The 15,840-nt window shown below is 38.5% G+C and overlaps 1 protein-coding gene across 5 annotated transcripts in view; it reads right to left on the bottom strand.

Annotated features, from left to right (window-relative positions):
* Nucleotides 1–15,840, bottom strand: part of LOC104603619 (synaptotagmin-2-like) — a 34,137-nt gene that overhangs the window by 4,018 nt on the left and 14,279 nt on the right. For 4 of the 5 annotated variants that reach the window (XM_088888652.1, XM_088888651.1, XM_010267679.3 and 1 more), the window contains 10 exons: nt 13,239–13,337; nt 13,073–13,123; nt 12,852–12,975; nt 12,011–12,129; nt 11,511–11,612; nt 11,091–11,165; nt 2,002–2,078; nt 1,646–1,895; nt 1,222–1,572; nt 581–712 (listed from right to left, as the gene is read on the bottom strand). In XM_088888652.1, coding sequence (XP_088744778.1) covers nt 581–712; nt 1,222–1,572; nt 1,646–1,895; nt 2,002–2,078; nt 11,091–11,165; nt 11,511–11,612; nt 12,011–12,129; nt 12,852–12,975; nt 13,073–13,123; nt 13,239–13,337 — 1,380 coding nt within the window. The remainder of the gene's footprint in view (nt 1–580; nt 713–1,221; nt 1,573–1,645; nt 1,896–2,001; nt 2,079–11,090; nt 11,166–11,510; nt 11,613–12,010; nt 12,130–12,851; nt 12,976–13,072; nt 13,124–13,238; nt 13,338–15,840) is intronic. The other variant, XM_010267680.3, reaches the window with a different exon arrangement.

The raw sequence follows: 15,840 nt of genomic DNA, 5'->3' as shown, positions 1-15,840 counted from the left end.
AGAAAGAAAGAGAATGAAGGGGGGAGAGAGAGAGAGAGAGAGAGTTACTACTGTGTGTTACAAACTAGAGAGAAAAGCCACTCTCTCTAGTCGTCCAGGTTGTATTTATATGTTACTAGTGTGTGTTACAAAGACAGTTATGCCCCCAATTAAGTATGGGGCATAACACTTAAAGTGAAAAATAAAAGACATTACACTACTCACTTAAAGTAAGACAAAATGACCAAACTAGAAGAATTCACTTAAAGTGAAAAAATGACAAAATAAAAGACAGCACCCATAAGAAGAATTGACTTGTTACAAGTTGAAGGGGCTAGAAGGGCAAGGGGTAGTCCAAAAAACATGGCTAGAAGTAGTAAGATAAGATTTAAGGGCCAATACTTTAACAATGAATATGGCATTAAACAGAATGGACTGATGAAATAGGATTCCTGTAGCCAACCCCATATAGTTGGGATAAGGCTTGGATGATGATGATGATGATACCCATAATTTCTTAAAAATTTCGTTTCTCTCATTTCTATGGTAGTGTTAATGTTTTTACAAGCATTAAAAAACAGAAGGGTGATGCAACGAATACCTTAGTATGCAGAAGGCCCAGTTTTGACGAGGAACTCATTACTTCAACATGAAGTTTATCATTAATGGGCGGTTCATCCAGCATAAACTGAAACTCTTCTTCCCATCTTGGATCCCTGTTCTTCTTAATAGGCTGCACCAGCACATAACAGGAGTTATTCAAGATAATATGAATCACAAAGTCATGTCAGATCCCTATAATTCTGAAATCAATCCTAAGTAGCAAGTTTAATGGGTATATAAAATAAAAGCAATAAAACTTTCAACTCATGGAATTACAAGTGAAAATACTGAATTAACAAAAGAAAATATGGCACTAGACAGACCAGAACAGATGAATACAATTTATAAAGTTGTCTCAATGATGATGATGGTTATGAAAACCCTTTATAAGGTAATGAAATAAAGGTGTTACATTTTTACTCAAAGTACATGAAAATATGTGAAGAAAATCAGCTGTTCATGGTATAATTAGCTTACAAGCAGCATTTTAATGGTTCAAACACACATATTGTTGAGTATTTGTAAGAAGGCTCACTAGTAAGGTTACAAGCAGCATTTTAACAGTTTAAATACATGTATTGTTGAGTATTTGCAAAATGGGTCACCTTTTTCATTGCATATATGGAGCCTATTATGTACCTTGGTCCTTCTCTCCTCCCCTTTAAAAATGAGGCGAGCATATGGATTAGTGTGATGCTTCCCTTCAACATCTTGGGCTTCGTGAACTATAACTACAAGCAGACCACCACCATCAGGTGTTCCTTCTGGAGCTTTTTCCACAGTGTTCGACTCCTCAAATTCTTTAGGTATATCATCCTCTGTAAAAGGTTTGTAAGTCACTTCCACCTCGAGCTGCCCACGTGACCTCTCATTTTGAACATCATTAGGATCCATGTTTTTAAGAAGATCAAGAGTCATAACTTTTGGTTCATCAGGAGTGAGATCTTTCAAAGTAATCATATTCATTCCCATCTTGTCATGTTTGCCAACCTAGGGAAAAGGAATGAGCATAGCTTGAGCAACAAAACATGGAAATAGAAAAAGCTCTAAAACAGAAGCATACCTGTTCCCAGTCATAGACACGAAGCTCCAAAACTTGAGATTCTGGGTCTTTAACTACCAAACTGAATTCCTCATTCCATTCAGGGTTCAAGTTCTTGTGCTTCACTGTCGTCTTTTTTGATGAAAGCCTACTATCCCCAGTCAGTTTTAGTTTGACATAAGGATCTGAGGCCCCAATAAGATCTTTTTTCTTAAGCTTCTTTGCCCTCAAAACCTTCACCTGGAGAATTCCAACAGGCCTCTTGAAAGCTCTGTAAATTTCAGATCAAGATTCCTTTGTTACAAGCATTAAAGTGACAAGGACACAGGACATTAAGGAAAAGAAATAGAACAAAAACAAGAAGAATGCAACTTTACCTTGAGGGATCCATGACTTGAACTTCTAGGGTTTTTGGCCACAAATACATATTTGCAACCTGATCTTTGATAAATTCCTACAGGAAAAATCACAAAATGACAATAAAAAGCAATGGGAGCGTGAAAGACAATTGATGATAAATCAATTTGGTTTATCTTTGCATGAAGGCAAGAGAAGTTGGTATAACTGGCCTGTTTACTGGTTGTACTGAACAAAATTAGTAGTTAACTTCTTCAGGGTGAATCTACAGTATAAATTGGATAATTGTAACCAATCCTAAATACAACAGAACAAGAAAGCTCCATTCCCTAGATTCTGAGGGCATAGGATACTGTCACCTATTTAAATATCGAAAGGAATGCTGATATTTTGTGCAAAGAAAAGTTAGTTCTGATATCTCTGGCTTTTAGCTGTTAATAACAAGCCATTAATTTTATCAGTACATTAGTTTCAACAGAGATATATGATTGTTGAGATGGATGAGTGGGAAAATTAGAAAGGGCAAGGTAGAAAATGAACTTATTTGAAGGAATGTATGATGTAGGACTTAAATGACAAAAGAATAAGCTTAGGAGGGCTGGGATGAGTAGGGGTGATTTAGGACAAAAACAAAGATTGATTACATTAGAAAAATCCTGGAGATTTAATCGCAAAGGTTGCAAATTCACCCCAAGACAACAAAAAACTTCGAATGGGGAAAACAGGTCTAGGAAAGGAATTTTTTTATTGAAAATTCATATGAAGGGTTAAAATGTATAGCTGTATGGGGCAACCAAGTTGGTCAGGTTCAGCATACATATATGACATAAAAGGACGAAAATTACAGGACTGGGAAAAAGATCAAAAAAACAAATGGGTTCTAGGTGGAATTTTAGGTTGTTATTTGGAGGCACAAAAAATGTAAGAATATATTGGGAGTGTCCAAAAGGACAAACATGGTCCGGATGAAAACTTTCTGAGTTCTGATGAAAATTAAAGGAAAATTTACCTAGATTGGTTCCAATCCTTTGAGAAGGTTGAATGGATGCCTTTTGATGAAAAAGCTGTTGATAGCAGTAATGGCTTCTTGAAGTATTAAAAACTGTTTTGGAGCAGCTACAGTAACCCGAACCAGTGAAGAAGGAAGAAGAAGATGAGGAAGAAGACAAGAGAAAGAGAGAACAGGAGGGGCAGAGTACTCTAATGCTTATTAGGTTCTAATTCAGTCGACCCCCTTATGCTTATTAGGTTCTAATTATACTTACAAAGACTAAACTGCCCTCACTTAAGTGTGGGGCAGAGTACTCTAATAAAACAGCCACATAAGCAAAGTACTTAACTGACATGAGATTACTAAACTACCCCTATTCGGCTCACTCTAACACTCCCCCTCAAGCTGGAGAATATATGTCATATAATCCCAGCTTGTTACATAGATAGTTCACTTTCCTTGAGTTTAGAGCTTTTGTAAACAAATCTGCCCATTGATCATTCGAGCCCACATGTTCTGTGTTTATCTCTCCAGCAAGGACCTTCTCCCTCACAAAGTGGCAATCAACCTCTATGTGCTTTGTTCTCTCATGAAATACAGGATTGGATGAGATATGGAGTGCAGCTTGGTTGTCACAATACAGTCTCATAGGTTTATCCATGTGAAACCCAATTTCTTGTAGAAGATTCCTCAACCACACTAACTCACAGGTAGTATGTGCCATGGCCCTATACTCAGCTTCAGCACTACTTCTGGCCACAACCGTTTGCTTTTTACTCTTCCACGTCACAAGATTTCCTCCAAGAAATGTGCAATAGCCCGTAGTAGATCTTCTATCATTCACTGAGCCTGCCCAGTCTGCATCTGTATACCCCACTACTTCAAGTTTTCCTCTTGGTTTATACAATAGTCCACGGCCTGGAGCTCCTTTCAGATACCTCACAATTCTAAGAATTGCATCCCAATGAGGTATACGAGGGTTCTGCATGAATTGGCTCACCACACTGACTGCAAAGGATATGACGGGTCTCGTGATAGTCAGATAGTTCAGCTTTCCCACTAGTCGTCTATACCTTCCAGGATCTTCAAATACTTCTCCTGTATCACTGCTCAACTTAACATTTGGTTCCATAGGGGTCTCAGCCGGTTTTGCACCTAACAGTCCTGTTTCTTCCAATAAATCAAGAACATATTTTCTTTGGCACAGATTTACACCTTGTTTTGACCTGGCAACCTCTATTCCCAAGAAATACTTCAATGTTCCAAGATCTTTTGTTTGGAAATGATTTTGCAGAAATACCTTTAATTTGCCAATCCCCAATTTATCACTGCCAGTAATGACAATATCATCCACATAGGCCACTAATAGAATCTTCCCAGCTTCTGAGTCATAGCTGAACACTGAGTGATCTACCTGGCACTGCTTCATTCCAAAACTCTTCACTAAACTTCCCAAACCAAGCACGCGGCGAGTGTTTCAACCCATAAATTGCCTTCTTCAATCTGCATACCTTACCATCCTCCCCCTGAGCAACAAACCCAGGTGGTTGCTCCATATATACCTCCTCCACAAGATCACCATGGAGAAAGGCATTCTTTATATCAAGCTGAAACAGAGGCCAATCATACATAACTGCCAGGGAAATTAGTACACGAACAGAACCAATCTTAGCCACCGGAGAGAATGTCTCCATGTAGTCCACTCCATACAACTGTGAGTAACCTTTAGCAACAAGTCTGGCCTTCAGACGCTCCACACTACCATCTGGCAAGTATTTCACAGTATACACCCATTTACAGCCCACAACATGCTTACCAGGTGGGAGAGTAGTAAGTTCCCACGTTTGAGTATGTTGAAGAGCAGAAAGTTCCTCCTCCATTGCCCGCCGCCAATCAGGTGAACTGAGAGCTTCTTGAACATTGTTAGGTATGGAAATAGAGGATAAAAGGGAAACAAACTGGCGATGTGAGGTAGAAAGACGAGATAATGAAACAAAATTAGAAATGGGATGGAGGGTAGAACTGCGTTTACCTTTCCGTAAGGCAATGGGTAGGTCAAGGTCTGAAGGTTCAACAATAGGAGCCATGAGAGGATCCGCAGATGAGGTAGAAGCTGGAGGAGGGGCCGGTGTCGTTCGACGTGTATACACTTGCCGGATTGGTGGACGTTCGGTGGTGATCTGCACGGGATGAAGTGATGAGTACTCCAACAACAGCATCTGGAACTGGATCACTGACAGGAAGAGGAAGAGGAAGGACGGGTGGAGACGAAGGCGCTTCAGGACTTGAGAAGAAGGGGACTGACTCAAAAAAGGTGACATCAGGGCAGACATAGCACTTCCGGGTAATGGGATTATAACACTTGTACCCTTTTTGAGTCCGTGAGTAGCCAAGGAAGACACATTTAATTGAGCGTGCATCTAGCTTGTCTATTCCAGGGCTCAGATTGTGGACAAAGCACACACAACCAAAGACACGAGGAATTAATGGGAATGGAGATAAAGTGGGAAACAAGATAGAGAAGGGGGGCCGACCATGAAGGATGAAGGAGGGCATCCGATTAATGAGAAAACATGCAGTGAGTACAACATCACTCCAAAACCGTTTAGGAACATTCATGTGGTGAAGAATAGACCGAGCAGTTTCAAGAAGCTGACGGTTCTTCCGTTCAGCTACCCCATTTTGTTGAGGGGTGAATGCACATGATGTCTGATGAATAATGCCATGCTGTTCTAAATACTGTTGAAATGAAATAAGAAAGTATTCACGACCATTATCTAAACGGAGAATTTTGATTGGAACACCAAATTGTGTGCGTATTTCAGCATGGAATTTTTGAAAAATGGAAAACAATTCACTTCTTTCTTTCATTAAGTAAATCAATGTCATTCTTGAACAATCATCAATAAAGGAGACAAAATACTTGTACCCATTATAAGACTCTATTTTGATTGGACCCCAAACATCTGAATGAACCAAAGAAAAAGGACTCAACATACGACTCTCAACTCTTGGACTGATGGACACACGACGATGTTTCCCAAACTGACATGACTCACATTGCAAAACTGACAAATGACTCAATGACGGGACCAAAATCTTGAGAGCCTTGAGAGATGGATGTCCCAGTCGGCAATGCCATTGTAGAGGAGTAAGTGAAGTCTGAAGAGCAATTGAAGATCCACCACTGTCAAGATAATACAATCCACCAGCTTCATGGCCCCCACCAATCTTCTTCCCCGTCTTGAGATCCTGAAAAACACAAGTGGAAGGAAAGAAGGTAACAGAACAGTTGAGAGCTTTGGTTATTTTACTAATAGACATAAGATTGAATGGAAACTTAGGGACATATAAAACAGATGATAAGGGCACAGAAGCCATGTCAACATTACCAACACCACATATGGGGGATGAGGACCCATTGGCAAGTGTAATGGTTTGTGATGTGGAGGTTTCAGAAAGAGAAGAGAACACACCTGGAGTCCCGGTCATATGATCTGAGGCTCCAGAGTCAATAATCCAGGGAGAGGTTTTAGATGACATGCAAGCAATACCTGATTGGGCAAGTGTGGCAGTGGTATGCTGTGAAGTAGTTTGAAGGAACCATTCATACTCATCACGCGGTATGCTCACCATCTCCCTCCCAGAGGTAGATGTAGATGTGGGAGGAGTTCGGTCTGCCGGTTTACTGTTACTGATATCAACCTCACATGCTACAGCATGATTAGCCCATTTAGAGGGAGGGCCATGTAGATCATAACAAAAGTTCACTGTGTGTCCCTCTCTACCATAATGACTACATTTCCTTGTAGAGTTATTCTTCCCTCTGCCACGGCCTCCCCGAGTCACGGCCACCCCGACTAATCATGGAACTGCCACGGCCTCCTCGGGGAGCATGACCTCCCCCTCTTGTACTATGTCCAACCCCTCTAGTTGTCACAAGTGCTGATCTATCAGACTGTGTGGAGTTCTCTGTCTGTCCCAAAGAAATTCTACGAAGCCTTGAGAATACTTCCTCAAGTGTAGGAAGAGTAGAGACCCCCAATATTTGGGCTCTAACTGGTTTGTATTCCGACTTCAACCCCACTAAAAATCTTGTAACATCTAGTTGCTCCCTTTGTTGTTGCTGAACTTTAATATCTGAAGTAAGGGGGTGATAGACATTGAGTTCATTCCTAATATTCTTCATGCAAGCATAGTACTCTTCTAGTGTTTTGGTTCCTTGTTGTAAATCAAAATACTCCTGATAAAGCTGATACACTCTTGTTGTGTTATCTTGTCCAGAATATAGCTTCTTAGCATGCTCTCATATATCCTTAGCCGTATCAAGGAACATGAAGTTGGCACTAATTTTGGGTTCCATACTATTCCACAGCCAAGTCATGATTTGAGCATCTTCTTGTTCCCAATCATCAAACCCTGGAGAGTCCTCCGGTGGCTTCTCATCTCTTACATGCTTTACTTTCTTCTTTGCCTTGAGAAACACTTCCACTGGTTTAGCCCATGGAACATGGTTCTCCCCATTCAACTTAATTGAGGTCATTTGTACCCCTAGGTAGTCGGAGGAAATTACCACACTAGGTTTCTGATCATTGTAGCCATCTCCTATTGCTGCCATTGTACTCTTTCACAGTTGCCTCTAACCTTACTTCTCAGCTACAAGCTGATTGATGTTGTTCACAGTTTGATACTTCAGCACCTATTGCAGCCCCTAAACACAACAGTGGGAGCACACACTTGTTCTTCTTCACACTACTGCTGACTTCACACACCTACGACCCACATAAGCATCACAAGCACCACAACACAACAGTAGGCCCTCTTACAACCACTCAATAAAAAAATTGTGCATCACAAGCACCACAACACAGTCAAACTGCTACACCCAGTTCAGACTTGTTTAACACACTTAAGAGGGCATTACACAACCACAAGGAGCTTGGAAAGGTCACTGCATTCCACTTTACACCACTCGGCCACCTACAGCAGCCCTAACACCACTCAACAACTCACAGCAGCCCTACACCATTCGGCTACTGCACACACAGCCCTTCCTAGGGCAACAATGAACCTAGTTCTCTAGGTTCTAATCAGTACTAACTGATTCTTGAAGGGTTCCTACCCAGAAATACCAGCAACACAAAAGGACTAAATAACCAACCTTCCTTTGAGAGTATCAGCCAACCATTCACTGCTGAAATCACCTTCCTTGATGAAGAAAACTGTGCGCAGCAGAGAGCAACGAGCTGTGATGTCTCAGACCTAGGGCGAACCAGCTCTCTCCATTAACTAACCAGAAACGAAGAAGAAGGTGTCACGAACACAGCTGAGATGCTTTACAAGCAGAAGCAGGTCAGAAACCTCGCTCTGAACCATGTTTTGGAGCAGCTACAGTAACCCGAACCAGTGAAGAAGGAAGAAGAAGATGAGGAAGAAGACAAGAGAAAGAGAGAACAGGAGGGTTTAGTCGAAACTGATTAGTCTCCCATTCAGTCGACCCCCTTATGTTTATTAGGTTCTAATTACACTTACAAAGACTAAACTGCCCTCACTTAAGTGTGGGGCAGAGTACTCTAATAAAACAACCACATAAGCAAAGTACTTAACTAACATGAGATTACTAAACTACCCCTATTCGGCTCACTAACAAAAACAAAATGAGAAAAGGGGCAGAAAAAAAAAGTCACCTTTTTATGTCTTTTAAATGGAAGTTACCTTTTCCAAAAAATAAAAAAAACAAAAAGTGGCGAGAAAACTTGGAATCATTCAACATGGTGTCCAGAATCACTCTAGGGCATGGGAATCACTCATCAGGCATTGCATACGTTGTAAAATCTCAAATTAATTTTACTCCATGTGCAAAACGTCCAAAACATATTTATCGACTAAGCCCAAAAGAATCCTAGTAGAATTCAAAAAACATAAAATTACAGAATTGCCACTGTACTATTTTAATTCAAGAAGACTCAATAACTCTTACCCTGCTTATTCAACAACTCTAAAGCTCTAAACATAAACTAACTATAAAGATAAATCAGATCCTATTATTTGACTCCACAGAAAATTTATTAAAAAACAATACTACCCCTTGTGTCCAATTCAGCCCAAATTCTAAGTATCATCACTGTGCCATATCAGGACCTATTGCAGGGCCTTCTTCCTTCTAGAATAAGTCTTTCTGATTGACCCCTATCAACCTAGGAGTTGTTCCAGTAGGTGACAAAATGAGGAAAGTAGACTAAAATGGTTTGGTAATATGATGCAGAGAAGACCTTCGGCAGTGCCCATAAGAAGTGATCTCTTACAAGTTGAAGGAGCTAAAAGAGCTAGAGGTAGACCAAAAAGGACATGGTTTTAAGTAGTAAGAAATGATTAAACAGATATCATTTTATGTTGCACACCTAGATTAACTAAATTATGTTAAAAATGAAATACAAGGATTCGAAATACATAAATGAAATACAAGTAGAGGGTGCAACTTCGGTCAGGTTAGATCCAATCTGGACTAGTCAAATCAGGTTTTAGGTTTGCTTTTCCAGGTATCAGGTAGTACAATCCCACTCAACCCAAAGTCCCAAACCTGATCTTATATGACATACAATATATTCATTAGCTAAGAGGGAGCATACAGACATTGATCTGGGTGGGTACCATTTAACTTACATTTTTTTTTTTCTGGAGAGAGCAACAATGGACTATTTCTATTGTAAAGTGAAAAATGAAGGTTCACATACCATACTGTAATGTAATTTGATATTTCTTGTACTATCTATAAATCAATTATTGGCTACTAACCAAAAAGTGGCATATAATATCTTTTCAGTTTTCACTTGAATCGCTTATATGTATCAATTTAAACTTATTGTTCCATGCATACCCTAGTTGATATTCCACAAAAGTTACACAAATTTCCTTGCACCTAACTATATATTAAATTATTAACTAAATCTAAAAATAAAACCTATGCTATACATACGGCAAGGGTATGGTTGGACACGGTATCAGAAATGGAATATAGATTAAAAATTGAAGTAACTAACATGATACATCACCTTTGTACAGGTATCTGGGTATCATAAAAAAACCTCTCTAAAGTTTCATTTCTCAGATCCATTAAACTTTACTATTCAATTTTATATAAAGACAAGAAGGTTTCCAGTGGCCCCTCTCTGTTTTAATTGTATTATTTGTTTTTTATTGCATTTCTCTTTTTTCCTTTTGATATTTTCATTTCCTCTTCTATTAAGGTTAAGTATACCATCTTGTCAAATGATAATAGGAGGCGACTTAGTTATTTACCTTCAGTGCTTAAGGTTACTGAGCCAAATGCAACAAGTGATAGATATGAAAATGTTATTTTTTTGAACGGGGTCCTTCAATGTGTTTTCTAAAAACCATTTCTTAGATGGTGTTTGTTCACACTGAATGGACCACTGAAATTGAAAAAAAAAAGACAACTTTTCAATGGTCCCACTTCATTTGGTACAATCTCTTAGTGTCTCATAGGCCCACTCCCTTCTGTGAAGCACTAACAGGCTTTTGGCTTTTCAAATAATCTTTTCCAAAATTATTTTGACACAAGTGCCACTCTTTTATCTTCTTACCCAAAACCCTTCTCTTTTCACCAACATTTCCCTTTGCATTTTGAGAGCTAATGAATTGGTGAATGCTGAACTTCATTTCCATTTTTTTCTTATGTTATGTTGTTCTTTCTCCTCCAACTCGATAAGGGGTAAATTTGTAAAATAGGTTGTTTTCAAATGTTACAGCATTTGGATATTCAAACAGTTCAATTGCATTCAGAAGTATACAGAAGTTGAAAGTAGATTTCAGATTTCAACTATTCAGAGTACAGATCAACATTTGGTTTTACTAAACAGCAAAACCGCCTTAGTCATTAAGTATTTGAGTTTGTTGTAAGGCTTCATTTAAGAGATGAAATGGATATGCAATTGATATGAAGATGTATCTTGTAAGCTTTGTGATGTATGTTATCCCTAATTTCTCTCAGCCTTACAAGGCTACAGCCTGCAGGGTAATGAGAAGTACATATAATAACACCAAGACAACACATAGAAAATCAAGAATCATAAGACAGGAAATAAAAAAATAATGTACCTGAACAAATATGTACAGGCCAGGAATTGACATAACATCTGCACCCATAAGCTTTAGTCCAAAATCAACATGTGGCTGTCAAACCAATATTAACAGAAGAACCATTTAGAAATATTTAATTTAAAAGTAGGGCCTTGTCTACCACTTAATAGTTCCAACTTCCAACAATTAAATTCCCAACAGTAGAAAAGGGATGACATGGAAATCATCTAGGATAATTGTCTCCCAGTCACTTAGATATATTCACCTTGGAGGGGGGGATCAATCCTTTATTAGAAAAACCCTGGTTGGAAACGCTAAGTGGTGGGTCTCAAAAGTCATGTGCATATGTAACACACAAGCAATGAGAGCCATGGGAGGATAGGGAGTAAATCTTGTTCCATACTCAAAATTAAAATCATATGGTAAATTACTACATACCTTCTCCATAAGAGACACCAAAATTTTGGCAAAACAGGGGAAACTTGGAACCAGTGGTTTAAGTGTAATACGCGGTGCAGCAAAGACTTGTAAATCCATTGCCTAAAATCCTCCAAACATTACTAACCAATTAACCATAATTAATATATAACAAAAAATAGAATTCTCTTTCAATGGAGACAAGTAATTAAACTTTACAGGCATTAGAGTGGGTTTTTTTTCCAATTTCATATAGAGAACTTGATGAATACTAGAAGGCACCTGCAATAAACATGGGACAATTTGGTTCTGCAACCAATCCCTCAGTTTATGAAGTTATGATGCCAACCTGCAGTACTAATCCTTATTCTCTTTTAAATCCTTTTTTGTTCCATAGTTATTTCAATAATAAAAAACCATACAATAACAGTAGATTTTGAAAAAACACTAATTTCCTTAATATATTATTAAATTAGACTAATATAAATTGCACAGAACAAGTTGGAAAAGAAGTCAACTACCTGCACTGTTGCTTTCAACCCAAATGCCTTTGCAGCAACAATAACATTAGGATTTCCTGCCCATTTTAAGGATAGCTCCATAATTAACTCTTTCTCATCAGTAGTGTAGACTTTCATACCTGACAAGAATTGTGACAATATGAGAGTAATGCCTTACGAACATCTCTTACATAAAAAAGGTACAAATACAATATCCATTCACACAGCAAATGTATTTGTATATATCTGTCTATTTATAACAGTTTCCTATTTCTTCTTTCCCCTACAGACAAATGGCATCAAGAAAAAATAGAAAGACAAGCACCTCCAATTAACAGTGTGATGCCAAGGGCCTTCAGAAGCAACATTATATGACAAAATATAAGAAATATAAGTAATAAACCAAGATGCCAAAAATTCCAGCATGTTGACCATAGGGTTCACTGAAGAAATGATTTAGAAATCAAATATGTTCAGATACAATAGAGAAAGGGAAAATACTTGAAGAAGCAGAAAGAAGAGAAGAGAGGACAATAGGTTATAAGTGAGTTCTTGGTCGGCAAGAATTTCTTGATAGTGAGTGCCAACTTCTTACTAGTTAGTCTGGGCTACACATGTCAAACTAAGACCATTGACCATATTCCCTGAGGGCCCCGGGTTTGGCATGGAGTTACCATCAAATCTGAGATGAGCCTCAAACATGAAATATTATTATGAATCACCAACAGACATAGAGGACAATAGCATCTCTAAAAGATTCAGGCAAATCTCATTACAATATTTGTTATGTAAACATGATTATATTAAGAAAAACAAGAATTTGGGGGACAAACAATTTAACAGGTGTATTAAACTGGCTAACCATGGAAAGTCGGTGGTAAAGTGCCCAATGTAAGTGCTTCAAATTCAACCGACTCAATTTTATAATTTGGAATTTGCTCAGCAATGATAGGCTTTGTAATATTCTCCACCGTCTTGCAGATTGCCTGAATAAGAAATTCGATCCATAAATACCTAATAAAAAGGTCGGAAAATATATAGCACCACCAGATCAATTTCAAAGATGGATCAATATGCAAATACCTTGTCAAGATAAGGCCACATACTTGCAATGAACTTATTAAGCCAATCAATCTTCACAGGAGTACAAACAACAGCAACTTGGTTATTAGAAACTATAGTGGGCAATAAGTGATCAGAAAATACAGTTGTCAATGAAGTACAAAACTAACAACCACTTGTAACATACGCGATCATAATCTGGATTCTTCACCCAAAGGGGTATCTCAGGAAGCAGCCGCTGCAAGGTTGTTGAATCTTGCTCAACAAATGGACACACTTCAGGATCCTAAGCAAGCAAATTAGCCAAACAAGTAAGCAAACAAGCTTTAGTGACCCTATTATATCATTCACACATAATAAACCAAAGCAAGAAGCTGCTTATTTTTCATTTTCTCAAAGTTTCTATCATTTCTTTTTTTTTATTTTCTTTTTCTTTTATTTTCCTTACATCAGCAACATGTTATATTGAAGGATCCATTTAATAACACCAACAGATGTTCAGGATCTGACATGGATACATTTGACATAGAAACCCTGAAACATCCACAAAAGAGTATGTAGAGAAGATGGGCCGAATGGCTCATAGGCTGTTTCTTATTTTATCTCTTCATGTTCTTTGCTGTAATGGGACTCAATTTTTGAGCCTTTATTTCTCTTATTTTATGTTTTTTAATTAATTGCCCAACCAGGGGCCTCTCTGCAAATTACTAAATTTTAAGTTAATGAAATAGGATTAGGGGTGTAAGAGGAGATTATGTTCGAAATCTCTCTCTAAACCCTTATTGCCGCCACCTTCTTCTTCCTCTTCTCTCTTCTTGAAACCTGATTTCTGCTACTCTCAATCAATTCTCTGCAATATTTTGAACAGTCCTTTCATTTCAAAAGGCTGTTTTTCTTCTTGGTTTCAGAGCAGGCTCTTCTTCTTCTCTTTTTCACCTCTTTTTTCCCATACATAGTGTGTATGGAGAACTGAATCGGATGAATAGTTAAAGAAACCTGTTTCAGCCCAGTTGTAAGTGGTTTCTAGAGAGGAGACTGTCTTTGTCGTCCTCCTGATAGCTTCAAGTGTGTTACCCGAAACCCTAATTTTCTAGAGAAATCTGATTGCAGGCCCCACAGGGAGTTTGACTTGGGCGCTCAGTGACTGAAAAACTTCTTATTCTTCATCTTGAAGATCGATTCAAGTTGCTTGGTGTTCTATGAAGTCTACAAGGTGTAGCTGAGTTTTCTCTGTTTCTCTCGGGTTCCGGGTGTGACACAATTAGCAGGTACAGCTGCATAGAGGTTGATTCACAACACAGTTTTTCTTCTATCTCCATTGATTGTCATTCAAAGTTATTAAAGTTATTTTTGAAGTATTTTAAGAAGATGGACCCTTCAGAAGTTGAAAACAAGCATATTGCTGAATCCGAACAGGTTCCAAGAGCCTCTGTTGACTCTTTATTGGCTATGACCACAGTCAAGCTATATGGAACTAATTATCTGGCTTTGTCACAATCAGTAAAAATTATATCTGCAATAGAGGCAAATGGGGTTATATCTCCGGGAGCAAAAAGGCTCCCTCGGAAGATGATCCATCCTATGAAAAATGGATGCAAGAAAATTATACTGTAATCAGATGGCTAGTGAACTCAATGCAACCTCAGATTAGTCAACATTATTTGTGGATGAATTCAGCAAAGGAAATATGGGATAGTGTTGCTGAAATCTATTCCCAGAAATTAAATGTGGCTAGAGCATACAAGCTGAGGAGTGATGTGAAGAATTTAAGACAGGGGGAGAAACCTTTAGCTGTTTAATTTTCAATATTGAAATCTCTATGGCAAAAAATTGATTTGATGGAAATTGTAGCCTGGGAAAGCACTAATGATGCAGAGACCTACAAGAAACTTGTTGAGAGAAACAAGGTGTTTAAGTTTCTGACAGGGTTGAATCCAGAATATGACATCACAAAGCAAAATATCTTATCCAATGATAGTGTTTCATTGTCTCAAGCCTATGCCTTGGTAAGTAGTGAAGAAAGCAGGAGACTAGTCCAGGTTCAAGGGGCTGGTCTAAATAATCACTTTGCTAATATGGAAGTGAAACCTAAGGGCGTTACAGGAAATCCAATTGGCTCAAGGAAGAAAGAAATTATTTGTGAGTACTGTAAGAAACCAAAACACACAAAAGACAAGTGTTGGAAATTGCATCCGGAGTTTCTTCCCCTTCGTTTTCAAAAGAAGTCTGATAATATGAAGGCAGGGAGTGCCAATATTGTTGCTGGTCCAGATAGTGACAGATGTCTAACTGAAGAGAAGACTACTAGTAAGCAGTTAGCAGCTATGAAGGTAGAGTATGAGAAGTTTGGAAGGATGATCAGTCACCTAGAGGGTGTAGCCTCTTCTTCCAACCCTCTAGGAAATTCAACCTCTTCTTATTTGCTCATTCAGGTATACGGGCTTCTACCAATCATGCAACTATCTCAGGTAATCGTAGGATCCCTTGGATTATTGATTCTGGTGCTTTTGATCATATATGACCAGCCCTTCCACCTTGTTTGTTTCTTATGATTTACTCAGTGGCCGTGACAAAATCACCCTAGCCAATGGCTCTCTTGCTCCTATCTCTGGCAAGGGAACCATCAAGGCTACAGACTCATTGGTACTTCCTTTTACTCTTCATGTACCCAAACTAAATACAAATTTGTTATCTGTAAGCAGCCTAACTAAGTCTTTGAACTGTTGTGTAACCTTTTTTTTCCTTCCTACTGTGTTTTTCAGGATTTGGAGTCTCAGAAAGTGGGGAGT

Source organism: Nelumbo nucifera, chromosome 5 (assembly GCF_055504915.1).
Source record: "Nelumbo nucifera cultivar China Antique chromosome 5, China Antique-T2T, whole genome shotgun sequence".
Classification (NCBI taxonomy): domain Eukaryota; kingdom Viridiplantae; phylum Streptophyta; class Magnoliopsida; order Proteales; family Nelumbonaceae; genus Nelumbo; species Nelumbo nucifera.
The sequence above is the reverse complement of the archived record's forward strand: the minus strand, read 5'-3'. Positions and strand labels throughout refer to the sequence as shown.